This window comes from Mesoplodon mirus (assembly GCF_964341445.2).
Source record: "Mesoplodon mirus genome assembly, chromosome: 1".
NCBI lineage: Eukaryota > Metazoa > Chordata > Mammalia > Artiodactyla > Ziphiidae > Mesoplodon > Mesoplodon mirus.
In genome coordinates, this window is record NC_138976.1 from 224,657,942 (window position 1) to 224,676,119 (window position 18,178).

General features: G+C 50.9%; 1 protein-coding gene across 1 annotated transcript in view; it reads right to left on the bottom strand.

Moving 5' to 3' along the window:
* Window positions 1-4,031: 4,031 nt before the first annotated feature.
* XKR6 (XK related 6) overlaps window positions 4,032-18,178 on the bottom strand; it is a gene marked incomplete at its 3' end in the record, with an annotated part of 278,166 nt that continues 264,019 nt past the window's right edge. The window contains exon 3 of the mRNA XM_082617496.1: window positions 4,032-4,996. Within this exon, the coding sequence (XP_082473622.1) occupies window positions 4,032-4,996 (965 nt within the window). The remainder of the gene's footprint in view (window positions 4,997-18,178) is intronic.

Here is an 18,178-nt window from a genome sequence, read left to right on the forward strand (position 1 = left end):
GGTGTCTGGGGTGACTTTGTGCCTGTGGAGGTGGGGTTTGGGGGATCTGGGAGGGATGTAGGGGCCACCCGGGCTGTAAGAAAGTATTGTCTTTCTTGATTGAAGAGGGACATGCCGGCAGCATGTGCCACCAAGAGGGATGGAGCCTACCCGCCACAGCACTCCCAGCCCCCAGCCTGTTGGGACAAGTCTGACCCCGCAGAACAAGGGGAACCTTCTGGAGACAGAGTGAAGGAACGTGTTGGAGAAATGAGAAACTCTGGGGGTGGGTAAGGTCAGTGGGGCTCATCTGATGAATTTAAACCCTCTTAGCTCTCGTTTGGGATGTCCCAGGCCTGTGACAGTGAGCTCAGGGGACACTGCCTTGATGCTATGTGAGGGGACTGAGGTTTCACGCAGGTGCCCAGAGAAGAGGCAGACCTACTGAGCGAGGGAGAAGGAGAGCTTACAGAAATGACGCTAACAAAATCAGCCTGACTTGAGAGATGCCACCATCTTTATTCTTCATTCTTTTCTGAGAATGGAAAGAAGAGCCAGATTTTCTGTGGGGGATTGTGGGCATATCTGATGGGGACGCAATAAGGAAACATAGTTTCCTATTTTATTCTCTAGCTCCCGGTACAGTGTGCTTATCTCCTACCAGAACTAAATATTGGAGCTTGTTAATTAGTTTTCATCAGGAATTTCTGGGCAAGAAGTGCCCAGAGATTTTTTTTTTTTAAACATCTTAAGTGTTCCCTTGGGGAGCAGCTGGGGCACCATGAGCTGGTGGTTCAGCGCCCTTAAGGGTTTGCCAGGGGTCAGGCAAATGCTGATTAACATGGGATTCCTGGGGTGGGCTGAGGCCACCACCTCTCATGGGGTAAGAGGACAGATGAAAACTTTCTTTATGTTTCCCTCCTCCCTCCCTCCCTCCCATGTTCTTTACTTCTTTCTTGACTTTTGTTCCTTTTCCTGTCTCTTTGCAGAACTGGACTTCCCTGCTGCTGCTCATAGATGCGTATTTTCATCCTTACGAAAGGCTGTGGCACAATGAAGGGAGTGGGGAATAGCATGTCAGGGGAGCAGGGCACCCTCCTGCCTGAGTCCTGTGGAGCCCAGTCCAACCAGCCCAGGTGGAAAGAAAGGCTTCCTGAAACATCCTGTGGTCTTCAACTCTGTTCCCAGTGGCTAAAGCTCCAGAGAGCCCTCCCTAGTCATCCCGACTTTTGGCGCTCCAGGTCAACGGACGTCAGCAGTTTTCTCAGTTGCATGTAAACACACGCCCGCACGCCCGTGAATACTGAATGTGTATTAGTAAAACAGAGGTGGCAAATTAAAGTCCGTGACTGCGTCGAAATGAAAAAGAGAAAGGAACTAAATCTGAGAACAAACAAGTCCAAGTGGCCGAGGTCCCAGAGGGATGCACAGGGGACAGTATCAAGGACCACTCTGGTGACAGACATCCAAAGGGCTGAGGCAGACGAGAGCTGGGACCCCAGCAAGCGGGGAGGATGGGATGCACAGGATGGACAGCATCGCGCCCCACTCAAATGGCCTCACCTCCTCCAGCCTCTGCAGAGTAAGCCAGGAGCTAAGCCCTTGGTAGGGAAGCAGAATAAAAAGGAAAAGCGCCTCTGACCAGATTGGAACTCCCAATTAATCGCCGAGGGGCACCAGCCCTCAGATGGGTGGGGACAGGCCGGCAGGGCTGGTCCTCACCAGGCCTGGGTGTGCTCTGTGCGGAGTGCTTCCTGGACGTGCCCTCCTGCCCCTCCTCTGCCCTCCGTCCCGCTGCCAGGGAGAACCCGAGGGGACAGCCACGTGGGGGAGGGAGGGGGCAGGACAGCACTGCAAATTTAGTAATAATCACGGAAATCAAAGGGGTCTGAGCAAAGGAAGGAGAATCCAGTTTTACAACCCAACTGAAATTTAAAATGTGTGGGGTTTTTTGTTTTGCTTTGTTTGTTTTTTACAGGTTTAGATAAACAATGAAGGGAGGAAAGGAGAAACCTCTTTGAATAACATATATTTTTAAAAGAACCCCACAAACCTAAAAAAAAAATTCCTCAGCTTTTGAACTTCTCTTAAGAGTAGCTCAGTGTGAGGTCTTGCACCCTAAACAGTTATATCTGGAACTAAGAAAAAAAATCGCAGCTACACACAACAAAGACTAACAGTATTTTTACTTAAAAATATTGTGTGTATATAGAGAGAGACTTATATATATATATCTTGTTTGTGGAGATTTTTTTTTCTTTTTGTGATTTTTTTCTTTTCCTTTTTTTTTTTTTTTTGTGCCCAAGTAGAGATAAGATGGAATTGAAACGATGCCCTAGGACAGAATATTCCTTACAAGAGCAATACTTTGAAAAATAACATTTAAAAAATGGTTGAACATACTCGCAACACCTCCAGAAATTCAACTTGGTACAATGAGGCAATAAATAATGGAATCAAATTTTCACCCAAATGACACGGCCTCTAAGACCCAGAGCATGCTGCTGGTGTGACTCTCGCCACCATACAGGGGCTCAAGGTAAAGCAACAGCCCCCACCCCGCTCCCCACTTCCCAGCCCCTTACACTCCACCTCAGCGACACCCAGAGTCTGTCTTATATTGTTGTTTCTACATTTCTGGCAAGACCTTGCAGCAGACACACACACACAGACACACACACACACACGTGTGCTATGGGCGCACACACACACACACACACGACACACACAAAATTTCCCACTCAACCCAGATGCACCAAGTGAGCTGAATACTTTCAGCCAACCACAATGGTGAAAGACAGAAGCACCAAACAGTCTTTGAAATGGGTCAGTTATTACAATTTAACTTATTTTTTATGTTCTAATTTTCCTCTTTGTGTTACTATTTTTAAAAAGCACAAACGAAAAATGAAGAATTCTTTCCAGATCAATTTAAGGCTTCCCACCAAATGGAAACAGAAGAGGCCTTACACAATATCACATGGGATCCATGTATACCTTTCACGGCCTTAAAATGACAGAACAAATCATTTTCGCCAGTCACTGATTAAGTATTGTGCCTTTAAATTGATGTCATTCTTTTTGCTACTATGCTGAGTTTTATTATTACTGATTCTCTTTGATTACATATATGGAAATCTCCTTTAATTTGCTTTAGAATTTCCTTTTCTTATCGAATTATTAGGGTGGTTTTTGTTTTGTTCTGTTTTGCTTTTCACCAGGAAACAAATGTGATTCTTAATAGGTGAACGCTAAAATGGCACCTAGTCAGGCTTCAAGGAGCTTTTCCAACCATCTGAATTTCAAATGGCCCTTTGGCTCCAAGAAGGGGCTGAGAAGTTGGGGGCAGGGACAGGAGAAGGGCGAGAGAAACCAAAGAGAGGGAGGGGTTTCTATGCTTTTGCTTTTGGTCAATTTGTTTGCTTCAATACAAATCATCAGATAGGAAGAATGATTGCTTTGTGTTTTATTTGTTGGTTGGTTTTCGTTTCGTTTCTAGATTGGTTTCATTTGATTGTTTAATTTTCCCTCTCCCAGTGCAAAAATCACCAGAGAGTTTTGCATGAGAAAACGTGACAGTACTTAATGAAACTCAGCACCTAAGGGCATAAGGCAGTTGAAGGTTTTGTTTGTTTGTTTGTGTTCGTTTTGTTTTGTTCTTTCAATCAGCACCAATCCCGTAAATGACCTACACTTGGTGTAAAGGTATAAAACTTTGTTTTTCTTTTGGAGTGGAGACAACTCCTTCTTCTCCACCGTATGAACCATAGTGTGGGATTTTTTTCAATACTGTTACTTATGTGTAAAAAACAAAAGAAAGGTTTTCTTTTTGTTTTTACTTACAAAACATAGAGAATATCTTTGTATACATACAGCGACTGGAAAGAAAGCTTATCTGAAGGGGTTGTGACTTGTTTTCTTTTTGTTTTTTGTAGCATTGGTGGTGGTGGTAGTTCTGTGTACTGGAGGAAGGGAAGAGTTGTATTCCTTGCAAGCGGTGTGCACCGCAAACCAAACTTAAGGTCCCCTTCTCAACTTGGGTCAAGATGCTCTTAGAGTGAAGACTCATACTGTAGCAACTCGTAAAGGAGCGGTCCATCTCGATACCGAATGCCTACCGCCGCGGGGGTGACATACTGCAGGATGTTAATAGTCCTTCTCAACCTCCTGTCTACAAAATGAGCATCCCAAGCTGGGTATCTCTTTCTTGGCATGTCAATCTTAATGAGGGGCCCTTCTGGGTGGTAAGGACGCCCCAACGGGGTAGGGGGCCCCATGGGTCTCACTTGGAAAACGGGCAAGCAAGTGTCAGCCGTGAGATCCTCCTGTTGTTCCGTTACGGCTCTGGTAGGCGTGACCTGGGTCCCCCGGTACCCAGGGGTCTGAGGCGCCATGGGCTCAACATCGGGGGGCAAAGGGATGCCCCAGAGCAGCTCGGCACAACAGGAGCTGGCCAAGACCTTAACTCGCGGCCCCGTGGGATGCAGCACACCATAATATAAGAGAATCATTGCAATCCCAGCCACAAAGCTAATAAAGACACAACACAGTGCTGGCACCGCAAAGGAGTCAGTGGTCTCCGGGTCTCTGTAAAAATACCAAAGGAACGTCAAGGCAGCATTCTCGGTCAAGACTATCGTATAATATGCAAACATTCGATATCGAGTCCGCCCTTCCTTGACGTTAAACCAGCAGAAAATGTACACAATCCCTACCACCATGTTGAAGAGGATCTCCTCCCACTTGGACATGCAGAAGTCTGTTCCGCCATGGATGATCCAGAAGGCCATGGCGCACCAGTGAACCACCACGAAGATCCCGAAGTAGAGCTGGAAGATGGAAGCAAAGAGGGCAAAAGAGATAACTCTGGATGAGATGGTGAAGAGGCGCCAGAAGAGGTGGATGACGGCCCCTCTGTAGCTCATACTCTTCTTGTCATCCCTGGAGTCCCGCAGCAGCTTGTGATAGGAGGCTAGCACCCAAGCCAGGGACATCAGGGAAGTCACAGAGGAGACACCTGCCGGAAAGACACAAACCCACACAGTCAAAACCGTGGACCTCAACCGCAGGGCACAGCAGGGCTGCCAGCCGAGGAGATGCCCACACACACCACGATCTAAAGGAGGAGGAAGAAAGAAACACAAAATCAGGACCCGAACTTGGGGGCCATGGCTGCTCCCTAAGCTGACAGCTTGTGAAATCTAGCTTTAGTGTCAATGACCCGTCCAGAACTTCTGGAGATCCACGGCTCAAGAGCGAAGCTGCGGTTGGCGTGCTTTGCCAAGGGGCTGGAGAGCCAGGACCACCGTGCTGGCTCATCGCCTCTGCTGTGGGAGGGACCCCATGTGTTCCATTATAAGAGATCATAAGCTCACGGCGGGGTCGGTGTCCTTGTCACTACCAGGCTGTGCTCTCAGAGCAGCCAGTAGAATGGATCACCGATTGTGAAGACCGAGAGCTTACTAACTGCCCCAAGCTGCACAACTGTTCTACTCTGAGAAGGCTTTGGAGTCACCCTTCCCCTTCTCGTCAGCTCACTCAAGGCCAAGGAGCCCTTAAGGGGATCTTCTTCTATCTGGCATTTCCCCATCTACTCCCTAAGGTCCCCCTGATCAAGGACCCGGGGATAGCCTGTGTTTCTCTGACTGCTTTCTCATTCACTCTTGTCTCTCGTGGTCTCCCCATATTCCTTGTTGCCTTCTCCAATCAGCCACTGCTCAAGGTTCCCTGAGGCCTTGCCGGGTGAGGCCCTGTCCTCCTCTGCTTCTGTCCTGCAATGAGCAGTGTAACTTGGGCTCTGGGGATGCCTTTCCCCTCCCTAGCCCGGGGAGCTTTCCAAGGCCTCCGCACATCATTACCTACATGTCTCCTCAACGAGCAAGCGAATGTGTCTGATCCCAAGGGACGGTAGAGCAATTTTATTTATGACGCTGCCTATGTGATATCTGTAACTCAATCAATCTAAACACAATCAACGGTGGCTGGAGTCTCTCCAAACCCACCCATGAGCAGGCAATCGTGAGTCAGGCACCATCATACCATCTCCTCTGGAGCAAGACTCCCTCACCCCACTGCACCTTCAGGCATTATCTCCACTCAGTCCATCTAGTGCCTCTTTTGTCTTTCTTCTCTCCAAAAATTTCAGAATTAAATGCAGCTAAATTCAGCTGGAGTCCTGAACACTACCCCATGGGCCACCATCTCCTAATCAAACTCCCCACCTTCACCCCAGAGCACGATTCCCCTGCGGCGTTCTTCCAGGCTGACATCAAAGTGACCTGGTTGTTTTCTCTCTTAAGCCCAAAGGTCAGATCCAGGAGCCTCATTCATCAGGAGACCCAGGAAGCTGGTCCAGAGCTCCAGCCTTCTGTTGGTCTTTCCCCGGCCCCACCTCACCTCTCCACTTGAACCCCAGTGAAGGATCAAAGTCCTCTGTCATTCCCTCCCCCCGCCCGCCCATTTGTCCTTCCCCACCCATCCCACGCGGCACCTCCCTTCCAACATTTCAGGGAGATGCACCAGTTTGCAGCTTGCAGAACATTAGAGTCTGATGCCAAAACCCAGTGTGCTGGCAGAGCACAGGAAAAGCCTGGAAGGTTAACTGTGACAATGAGGATGTGTTGCTTTTGCAAGAATCACAGCCAATGTGGAAAATAAACAGGGAAGAAACAATGCCAGTTTCTCCATAGAAGCCAACCTTGAAAACACCTGATGGTTTTCCTCTCACTGTTCTGGAAAGTTCTGAACACAATACTTATGTGTGTCCTGCTCTGCCTTTTGTACACACAGGGCATTTCCATCAGCCTCTGCTGAAGCCGTGTGGTCTCCTGCGACCAGGTCACAGTGGCTATGCTATAACCTTTCAGAGCCTCCTGTGTTCAGTGTTCTTTGGAGGCCGGGGCAGGGAGGGGAATGGGTTCCCTTGGGAGTCATGTGATCTAGGCTGTAGCTTTCTGGACGGCAGGGAATGTGCAGTCATCTTGATCGTCTGGGCCAGGCTTGTTACCAACACTGGAGCATCCTCGGAAAGCTTCTTTGCGGCATTACCCCTCTCCTGGTGAACCCATTTCTTTTCTTTTCTTTTTTTTTTTTTTTGCTGTACGCGGGCCTCTCACTGTTGTGGCCTCTCCCGTTGCGGAGCACAGGCTCCGGACGCGCAGGCTCAGCAGCCATGGCTCACGGGCCCAGCCGCTCTGCGGCATGTGGGATCTTCCCGGACCGGGGCACGAACCCGTGTCCCCTGCATCGGCAGGTGGACTCTCAACCACTGCGCCACCAGGGAAGCCCGAACCCATTTCTTGATGCTAAAAGTGATACATCTCAGAGGTGCTACCGACCCTCAGTGATGAGGGGGAACTCTACAGCAGCTGAATGGAAAGAAGGCTTGATTTTTCTGTTTCTTCTAATAAAGCAAAAGGTATTACTTCCCCTGTTTGCAGAAAAGCACAAGCTCATGAAGTAAGAAGTTAGCTTTTGCCGAAGCGTGGTCTGATCCAGTCTAACTCTGAGCGTGCTCCTGAACAAACTTGGGGTGCGGAAGCAGGACAGCCCCTCTGCTGTCGCCGTCCTGATTTCATTGTTCGGTGTGCTGTGATGGTAGCCCCATCCATGCCCAAGATGAGCAAAGAAGAATTCAAACGTCCACTGACTGCATTGGTGAAGCGAAATTCAATCCTTCATCATCAATCTATCTTCTGGGTCACCTACGCCACTTCCAGATCCATGCCTGTGGTTTCAGGGTATTGCAGAAATCACTCCCCTCTGAGCCGACGTGCACACTGCCTCGGTCCACGGTCAGCGCTTCTGGAAGTTCTCTCTAGGATGTGGTATGAATGTTCCCCAAACGTCATGAGACATCACTGCTGAATTACAAGGCGGGGCTCGGGAGACCGTCACATGGAGGGCTGAGAGCTGACACTTGGCCGGGGGCCTATGGGCTGGCTGATGTCCAGCCCCCGTCTTACCTCTCTGCCTCATCTGTTCCCGACATGGTGAAATTGTAGATCGCCAAACGTTATATCCTCTGGAGCTTCACAGACCACCCACTTCAAACCCACGCATCCAACAGGAAACAGAGGCTACCCCAGAGAAACCACACACCATGATTCACTGAGCATGTATCTTATTTAGAAGAACCATGTGATGTAGGCACTTGTTATGGGCAATGTCCCCACCTCTCCCACCCCCAAATTCTTATGTTGAAGCCCTAACGCCCAGGACCTTACTATGTGACTGCATTTGGAGATAGGGCCTTTAAAGAGGCAATTAAGGTAACATGAGATCATTAGGGTGGCTCTAATCCACCCTAATGACTATTGTCCTTACGAGAACAGATCATTTGGGCCCACAGAGATGCCTGGGATGTGCTCACAGAGGAAAGACCACGTGAGGACACAGCAAGAAGACGGCCGTTTGCAAGTCAAGGAGAGAAGCCTCAGGAGAAATCAACCCTGCCGACACTTGATCGTGGACTTCCAGCCTCCAGAGCTGTGAGACAATAAATTTCTGTTGCTTTAGCCACCTAGTCTGTGATATTTTATTACAGCAGCCCTAGCAAACTAATACAGTGTTCCAATTCCATTTTTTGGATGAACAAGATATTTTTCAAAAATCATACTTCTATCAAGAAGTAGAATTGGAATTCAAACTCAGATTCCACGGCCTTGAAAGTAGCCACTGTACTAATGGACCCTCCAGATTTGGCCTTAGAAGGGACTGGGCCCTCTGGGTGTAAAGGATTTGAATCTTTTGCCAAGAGTGGACGGGAGGTGTAGTACCTACAGGTATCTGAGAGAGGCCCCTGATTACGGAGCTAAAAACCAAATTTGAATTCTCTTCCACCTTCCTCAGGAAAGTAACATTCAAGCCACAAAGAAAGAGATGACTCCAGCAGAATTAACTGAGATCACTTTCCCTCTGTTACGTGATTAATCTTCAAAGGCCTGCAGCGTATATTATTACAGAGGGAGGAAGTGCAGGGTTTTCCTCCTGCAGTGGCTCACTTGGAAGATTTCTGTGTGGCCCGAGGTCAACCCAAAAGTCAATGCATTATCCTGGCCAAGACCCCAAGACCACAGCAACCGGCTGTGGAAGCAGCCTCGTGGCCCCCAGTGAAATTCTCAGACAGGCCTGGGCACATTTATGATTCCTCTCACTTACAGCTCCATCATTTTCTGCACTGCAAAGATCAGACTGGAAATTGTAAAACACCCCACGTTCGGCTGTGACGAGTTCTGGGCAGTGACCTTCACGGCTTGCTCGCTTTTCCTGCTGCAGACCAGGAAGGGGGGATTGCAGCTGGCCCACTGGGTGACCCAAGTTCAGCCCCACCATCTGGGAAGTCACTAAGCCAGAGCCTCGTGGGGGCCACCCCCTGAGAAAGGCTTGGGACAGGGCCCTTGGGGCTCTGATCACCAGACCCAGGGGCTAAGGTTTCCAGAAACAGGATGTCCACACCTTATGACCCACGGGGCAGAGCATGAGGGGCTGCAGGCTGCAGTCGGAGGCCCTTGACCAAGCAGGGGCGGTCCTCTGGGAAGTCACCATCACCACCAATTTGGTGGTGTCCCCGCAATATCCGAGGGTCACTGTCAGTTGAACTGTTGCCAGTTGGGGAACAAAGCCAAAAATGAGCGTGGATGTCCCACCACATGAGAAGCAGACAGAGTGACAGGGTGTCTGGGGGAAGGTCGGGACCCTAAAATCAGAGAGGGGTCGGGGGCAGATGACGTGGAGGAACCAGGAGGAAAGGAGTGATGCCGTGCAAGGGACCGGGGCGGCGGGAGGGCCGTCATCAGGGCGAGGTAGGGAGGCTGCAGTCTGGCCAGAAGCAGCAGGGCCATGACCCGGATGGACCAGAGCAAAGCGGCGCTGGGAGCCAGGGAATGGCGGCCAGAAAGGGGGCTCGAGGAGAAACCAAACCGCGAGACGGTCTCGCCGGGGGAACGCTGCACGCGGGTTCAAGGAGTGTCTGAGAAGCCACAGGAGCGCCTGGATTGGCCCCAGGGCTGTTTGTGAGCCTGGGCGAGTGGGGTCCACTGCTGGACTTTGTTTCCCAGAGCGGGGGCGGTGAATGCCTGGCCCTTTCACCAGCTGCTCTGTTCTCCTTTCTGCCACAGAGAGCTCCCTTCTGGTCCCAACGCTAAATCACACACTGGAAAGCACTCGAGGAGGAGGAGGCGCTGGATGGGGCGCTGAGCAGAGCACAGCGGGGGCAGAAGAGTCAGCTGTGCAGACTCCTAGCTCCCAGCTCCCTCCTACCAGCGTGTCTCCGTGGGCAAGTGCCGCCAGCGTACAAAGAACAGCCCCCTGGACCCTGCACCCTCTGCCGTGAGATCCCACCTCTCCCTCTCTTCTGCAACCTTCTCGAGGGTAACCTCCTTGCTCCCTTAACTCTCCCAACTCCCTTCACTCCTGACCCCCGAGTCACAACCGAGAGCTCTCGGTGAGGCTGGCGACCAATTCCTAAGGGTGGCATTCAGAGGACTGGGCCCATGCACCTCCCCCTGACTCTGACATCTGTAATTTGGATGTACTCTGTCTTTCACACTTGACCATTAGCTAGTCCCCAGTTACGGCATCCTTTCCCTGCTGGGCTGTTGTCCCCATTTTACAGATGAGGAGACTGACTCTGAATTTAAGAGATGTGGACGTGGCCACACTCCCGTTGTGACTCACCTAATTTATATGGCATTGTACCCCCATGGGTGGGTCCCCCAGAGATTCCCCAAACCAAGAAACAGGCTCAAGTTGCTATTTGTCTATCCACACGTCAAGGTCAACATCTGCCTCTCTCAGCCCTCACCTCCTCCCTCCTTTTACCACTGAAGCTAAGGTTTGGGGGAAGTCTACCACCTGCTCGTCTAATTTCCACTGTCTAGTTTCTTCGGATTGAGCTCCTATTAGACGGGCAATTCTTCTCTTTCCACCCATCAAACTTCACCCATCTTCCTACATTTTAAAAAAGCCCAGCCTGTGCTTAGAAATGCTCTCAGAAAAAGATAAGGCAGCTGTGGGCACAGCTCTCTAAGCATCACTGCCTGTCTCCTGTACTAACCTCCACCCAAGGGATACAGCAAGGGAGTGATGATATAAAGGCCCTTTCCTACCCGGGCCACCAGGGAAAGGAAACCAGCCTCAAGGATGCCATCTGTGAACCAGGCTCAGAGACGTCAAGGAACTTGGCCAGGGTTACACAGGAGTAAGCACGAGTGCGACCACTGACCCCTGGGATTATCTAACTCCTCACTCACGGTCTGCGTGCTGGGGCCAGTCATCCTGGCTTCCGAGATCCAACTGTCAAATGGGCAGGAATTTTGTGGGCTGGCTGATGTCATGTGAGAGGCCTGAAACAGGTGCGGTGGGAATATTTACACCACAGAAATTGGCAAATGCTACAAATTAGGGTTCCTTCCAACCCTGCTAAGAACTGGTTGTTAAGCATCTACCAGCACACCCCTTAAGCTTGCCGAACATTGTTGCAAATTAGAGGAGCCTCGTCATGTTCTCCTCCACATTCCTACTCCACACTTCTAAGCAAATCAGATGAACTGCCTGGCCATCAGTCAGAATTATATTCTGTAAGTCTGATGCGGCAGCAACAAAGAAATCAATCTCCTTTTTCAGCTTACACTGAAAATACATCCACAGTAAATAATTTAAGGTCTAACAGTTTTCTTCGAGCAGTAGACTTTTGCAAGCACTGACATATTCATTTTAGTCCCATTTCTGTATTTGGAGAGAGTGTGATCCCCACGTGAGGTTACCACATGGGGTCACCTTAAGACGCTCCTGACATTTCCAGACTGACCTTTAGGAAGGGTCAAAATAAAAGATGGCATCCGTCACTGTGGATGTAACCCTCAGGACAGACACGCCGGTGGCTGAGGCAATCTGAAAAGACCCAAGGCCAGTCAGAGTGGCATGGTGTAAACACAGGAAGGAAGGGAGGATTGGAATAATTCAGGAAAGCTGACATCTGAGAAATTATACCTTAACATGCCCCTTAACATCAGGGAGATGGTCCAAGCGGGACAGAATTCAAATCTGGCCCCCACAGCAGGAGTCTCTGTTACAGAGCATTGTCTTACCATGGTTTCTGTGACAAATCTCTTTATTGGCTCTGAATTCAGGCTCATTATGTCACCTGCTAACCTCTAATAAGTTTCAATAACAATAAAATACCCCCTCTACTGAACAGCTACCTTGGCCCAGACTCTATGCTGTGACCCCCATTAACTGGATCATTCTTCCCTATAAATGTATCTGAGGCTGATTTTAAGACGCAGAGATGGGGCTTCCCTGGTGGCTCAGTGGTTGAGAGTCCGCCTGCTGATGCAGGGGACACGGGTTCGTGCCCGGGTCCGGGAAGATCCCACATGCCGCGGAGCGGCTGGGCCCGTGAGCCACGGCCACTGAGCCTGCACGTCCAGAGCTTGTGCTCCGCAACGGGAGAGGCCACAACAGTGAGAGGCCCGTGTACCGCAAAATAAATAAATAAATAAAAAATAAAAATAAGACGCAGAGATGAAGGTTCACAGTCGAAGCCACTTTTCCATATCAAGTAGTTAAGGAATCACAGAACCAGGATTTGAACACAGGCTACCTAACTCCAAAACTCAGATTCTCTTTTGAATCACTGGAAAGGTATGTCTTCCCATCCCCGTTCATAAGAGAAGGAATGAGCATTCAGGTTTCTATATCAATTTCTTATTAATTTGGTTATCGAGCCCCTCTGATCATCTCTGTGAACACCGATGGCCAATCTGTAGGCCTGCAAAGCCGAGGACCCACCCTGGAGGTCCCTCCCTGAGCCTGCCTGTAAGTGCAGAGGTGGTGATACCTCTTTTTCATCTCTCTTGCCCAGATTGTTGGGAGGACCCCCTAGGGGGTTTCCCTGCATCCGCCCTTGTCCCGACAGGCCACTCGCAATTCCACCAAAGTGACTAAGCCGGGGTACGTCTCTCCTCGGGACCTCCCAGGCATGGCAGCCTGTCAACGGTGCCTGACTTTCAACCTTTTCCCAGGGAGGATATGCCTTCCTGCCCTGCCGAACTCAGCTGTGCCTGTGACCTGTCCCAGCCACTGGCACATGAGCAGAAGCATGTGTGTGTCACATCCAGGAGGAAGGGCACGCTCCCTCACCCCCGCCACAATGACCTGTGATAGAGGCGCAACAGCAAGAAATGAACCGAAGTTGTTTTAAGCCAGGGAAATAGTTCTGGCCTCTAAACCCGGCACGGCCAGCCTCTCCTACCGACACACCGCTTTGCTCAGGGTTAATGCCGTGGTCCTTATAAGGCCTGTAGGGCCCCTCGTGACACTGCCTGGAGTTACAAGTGTGTGCCATCGAGTCCCCACCCACGCCCTGCACCACTTGCCTTCTCCAATGGCCTCGAACCTAAGTCCCTCTCATGGCACCAGGCCTTCATCCTGGGCCCTACATGAGACGGCCCCTTCCTGCTCCAAGGTCACCTCACGCCAGCCCCGCGCTCTCCCTCTGTCCCATGTGATCCAGGCATAGTCCCGCCTCAGGGCATGTGCGCTGGCTCTGTCCTCCACCTTGGGGGCCCTTCCCCAGGTCCCCAAGTGTCACCTCACTAAGGCCTTTACCAGGGCTCGGCCTCTCAGGCCATCGCTGGCCAGCACGCTGAAAACTGCAACCCCCGTGCCTCCCCCACCTTCCAGGCTTAACTTCCCACCTTAGCATCTCCCGCCACCTCATACACTTTCTCTCTTACTTGTTCCCTTTTTCCTTAAGTTCGTACGTGCCGTGATGCATGTGAGCCCCCAAGGGCAGCGCAGCAATTGGTCAGGTCCTTCTGAAACTGTGTGCAAAACCGTGTGGGTATTTTTCTCACGAGACAGTCCACAGCTGTCCCCTGATTCTCAAAGGGGCCCATAAGGAAAGGGGTCTGTGACCCACCAGGCACCTTCCCTCCCACCATTTTCCCCCGGGGAAAGGGGAATTCCCCGGGAGCCTCCATTTATGCCTGGGTCCTTTAAAAGAAAACCTTGAGGGTACAAGACGGAGATGAAGAGGAATAACATTCAATGAATGTTCCCAATGCCAATGCATTATGCCAGATACTTTGCATAAGTTATTTCGTTTAATCCTGACAATAATCCCCTGAAGTGTCTACTGGTGTCCCATTGTACAGGAGAGGAGACCAAGGCGCAGAGCGGTAAAAGGATCTGTCTAGTTACTGCAGGAAGCATGCCCTTTTATTCTGATGGTTTGCCTTGTGGGGTCTTGCTGATCCTGGAGGGACCGCCCCTCCCAGGTTTAGCAAATTCCTCAAAGTAGCAAACCACAAGTGCTTTTCATATGCAAACCAACCAGTCCAGAACGCACACCTCCTTTATTGGGCTCTGACACTCTGGGCCACTATCCCCCTGTTCTAATCACCACAGGGCCAGGTACCAGACAACTAGGGACAGCGCTGTGCCCCAGAGCCTCCTGAAATTGTTCAGACCAGCCTATGCTAAGCCTGCTTCCCCTGCCTCACTCATTCCTTCCCTGGGAAACCACAATAAAGCCTCTTGCCCCCATTTTCCCCTCACTCCCTCTGTCTGTTGATGGACACTGGTGCTTCCCCAGGTGGCCCCCCACCCCACGGTGTGGCATGGCCTCTCCTCTTGGGATCTGTGAGTAACAAACGATCTTTTCAATGGCAGTTGTCTCCTGATCTGTTGCCCTTGAGATGCCTAAATAACAACAAAACCTGTCTTTTTTTTTTTTTTTTTTTTTTTTGCGGTACGCGGGCCTCTCACTGTTGCGGCCTCTCCCATTGCGGAGCACAGGCTCCGGACGCGCAGGCTCAGCGGCCATGGCTCACGGGCCCAGCCGCTCCACGGCATGTGGGATCCTCCCGGACCGGGGCATGAACCCGTGTCCCCTGCATCGGCAGGCAGACTCTCAACCACTGCACCACCAGGGAAGCCCAAAACCTGTCTTTTAAAACAGTTACAACATTAGCAAACTGTTGGAGAGGGAGCTGCAAACCCAGTATCTCCAGCTCCAAAGTCCCCCGTGGCCTGGGGTTACAAGGCTAAAGCCTCCAGTAATTCCCTTGTCCCATGGGCTCAAATCCAAGCTCCCACTCACGGTGCCCAAGCCCTCTGTGTCTGGGCCCTGCTCCCAGGCCCGTGGTCAGGATCTAGTGATATTAACCTCCTCACAGAGGCAGGAGAGCACCGTGGTTCTGCGTGTGTGCTCTGGGACCAGGCTAGATTCTGCCACCCTGCTGTCAAGTGATGCACAGCATCACGCCTGTTTGCTCACCTGTAAAAAGGCAACAATAACTGAATGCTCTTCATGAGGTTACTGCAAGGATCAAAAGACAAATGGCTACGCAAGGGGTTAGCTCAGTGCCTGGCACTTGGCAAAGTATGATGCCCACATATGAGCGGGTATGAGTAGAGATACAGACCCCCATACGCACACTATGTTGTCTCAAGCCCCTTGGCCCTTGCTCGTGTCATCCCTCTCCCCTTTCCTGCTCATCCTCCAGGGCTGAGGTCAGCACCATCTCCTCCTGGGACCCCCTTCTGACTCCCCCAGAATGCACTGGTACCACCTCTGCACTCTCCACATCATCCTGTGCGTGTCTCTTCAATGGCCACTATTTTATAGTCACATTTTCTGCTGACTGCTGGTCTTTCTCCCTTAACTGTGACTTCCCCGAGGATAGAACTAACATTTATTCTTGAGGGTAGAAAAAATGGCTTATCCATTCCTGTAATCCCATGCCTGGTGCAGAGTTGTCACCCAACAAATGTGTCACCTGCACAGATACACTTTCCCAAGCAAAGTCACAAATGCAAACCCCAGATAACCATGCTGTTGATGCCCTGATCACATCTTGTAAACAGCTAGCTTCAATTGCTTAGTTAAAGAAAGCCACCTTCCCCGCTATATCAGTGTCCTATGGCTGCTGTAACGAATTATCACCAATTTAGTGGCTTAAAACAGCACAGATTTATTATCTGACAGTTTGGAAGTCAGAGTCTGAAATGGGTGTTATCGGTCCTAATCCAAGGTGTCAGAGGTTTGGGCTCACTCTGTTGGCTCCAGGAGAAAATCTGTTTCCTTGCCTTTTCCAGCATCCAGAGCTGCGCTCCCTGCATCCCTTGGCTCACGGCCCCTTCCTTCCTCTTCAAAGCCAGCAGCATAGCATCTTCAACTCTTCCATTGATCACATCACCTTCTGTCCCTCGGATCCTTTGTCTCCTTCTTATAAGGACCCCTCCGATTATATCAGATACAACTGGATAATCCAGAATAATCTCCCATCTCAAAACCCTTAAATTAATCACGTCTGCATAGTCCTTTTTGCGTAAAGTGCCACATATAGGCTCAGGGGATTAGGAAGTGGACATCCTGAGGGGCCATATTCAGCTGACACCACCCACAATCACCCATTTAAGAGCAGGGCAAAGGTCCTCAATGGGAATGTTACGTTTCCCCATCGCTCCCCACCCCCAGGACATCTGGCAGACTTTCTTGGTTGTCACAGCTCGGGGTGAGGGCGCTACGGGCATCTAGTGGGTAGGAACCAGAGCATAGGATAGCTCCCCAATACACAGCAAAGAATGATTTGGCCCCAGATATACTAGTGCTGAGAATGAGAAACCCTGTGATGGGGTTCCTATTCCTATTTCCTCAATGTTCTCAAGTTAAAAACAAACTGTGAACCTGCATGTGTCAGACAGCTGGAGATTCAGGCTTTCTACAGTTCTTCCTGAGAAGTGCTCAAGATCCTGAAAGAGGCCCTTGGGGCGCAGACCAGTGACCTTGGGAGAGGTCATGAGAACAGCATCTCTGCGGTCTGATACCTGGACAATGAGTCTCTTCTGAGCAGCTGACCATGAGTTGACGGTCACTCTGGTAACATGGGGGAAGGCAACAGCCCCCCTCTCAAGGAGATTCAAGGTCAAATACGGGCATTTAAAGGACCGGGCAGGAGGAAAGCTAAATCCAGCCCTCTGATTCGGTTGCCTCTTCTTTCTAAGATGCTGTCAGAGCTATCAAAATACCATCTTCACAGCCAACTAGGTAAAGGCAAACTTTAGAGAGTCTAGAACAAATGTCAGCCACTCAGCTGGTCTGGCACAAACCTCATGGATGCCTGGATCCTGGTGGGCCTGAAGCACACTGTGAAGAAATCCGTCTGCTATCCCTGGAAAGTTCCAGTAAATCCACCCTCATTGAGGAGCAAACAGCCAACCAGTCTCAATGCCCTGAGAAGGAAGCCCATACCTATAATATTTTGACAAAGACCTAACCTAACTGATTTTCTCATACAATCATGCCCTCCCAAGAGAGAAGCAGGCCTGCAGCCAGGGGCAAGAGCATCTCCAGCTCAATCTCACCTTGCAGGGCCCTGGGATTCCAGGTTTGTAAGTGGGGGGAGAGGAGGGTCCTGCTGGGATTCTAAGCTACAATGATGTAATTTAACCTAAACCCCAAAGTCATTCCCTCACCCGAGACACAAAGTAACCGCATGTGTAACCCTTACCCCTAGTCCCCAGGTGGCTTCCCCTCTAATCTCACAGGGTCCCCACCCATCCCCTCTGAGTAGATTACAGCAGGTACGATTATTCCCAACTTAAAAAGGAGAAACCGAGGCTCAGAGAGGTTAAGTGATGCATCAGAGATCCCAGCCAAATTAACGGGCAAGGGGGGTGGCTAGAAGCCAGCGCCCACAGCTGGAGTTCCCACCTTTTCTCCTGTCACATCCCCCCTCCTCCCCCGCGAACTGCTCCTCCAGCCAACCGGCTCTGCATCTCCCTGACATGTCACCGCACGATCTGACCACCGCACGATCTGACCACCGCAAGAGAAATCCTGGGAGGAGAAGGGCTTGGGCCAAGGGCAGGGGCACCGCCCACCCTGCACCAGGGACTGAAGGGTGGGGAGGAGGGAGAAGCGGGAGAAACGGGGGGGACAGAGGCGCGAGACTGGCCATCGCAGGCTGACCTCGCCGCTGCTGCTGCGCCCTCGGCACTGTGCTGGGCTAGAACCAGCACTCTCCACGGTCCTGGCCTGGTTAGCCAGGAGGAACGGGCCCTGGAGCCCTGGAAGGGACTGTGTCAGGAGGCTGAGGAGGGCTCTCAGACCGCTGTTGAGCTCCACGGCAGCTCAGGCGAGCAGCCTGGTGAAGGAAGCAGAACTGCCAAGCAGGTGACGTCGCCCAGC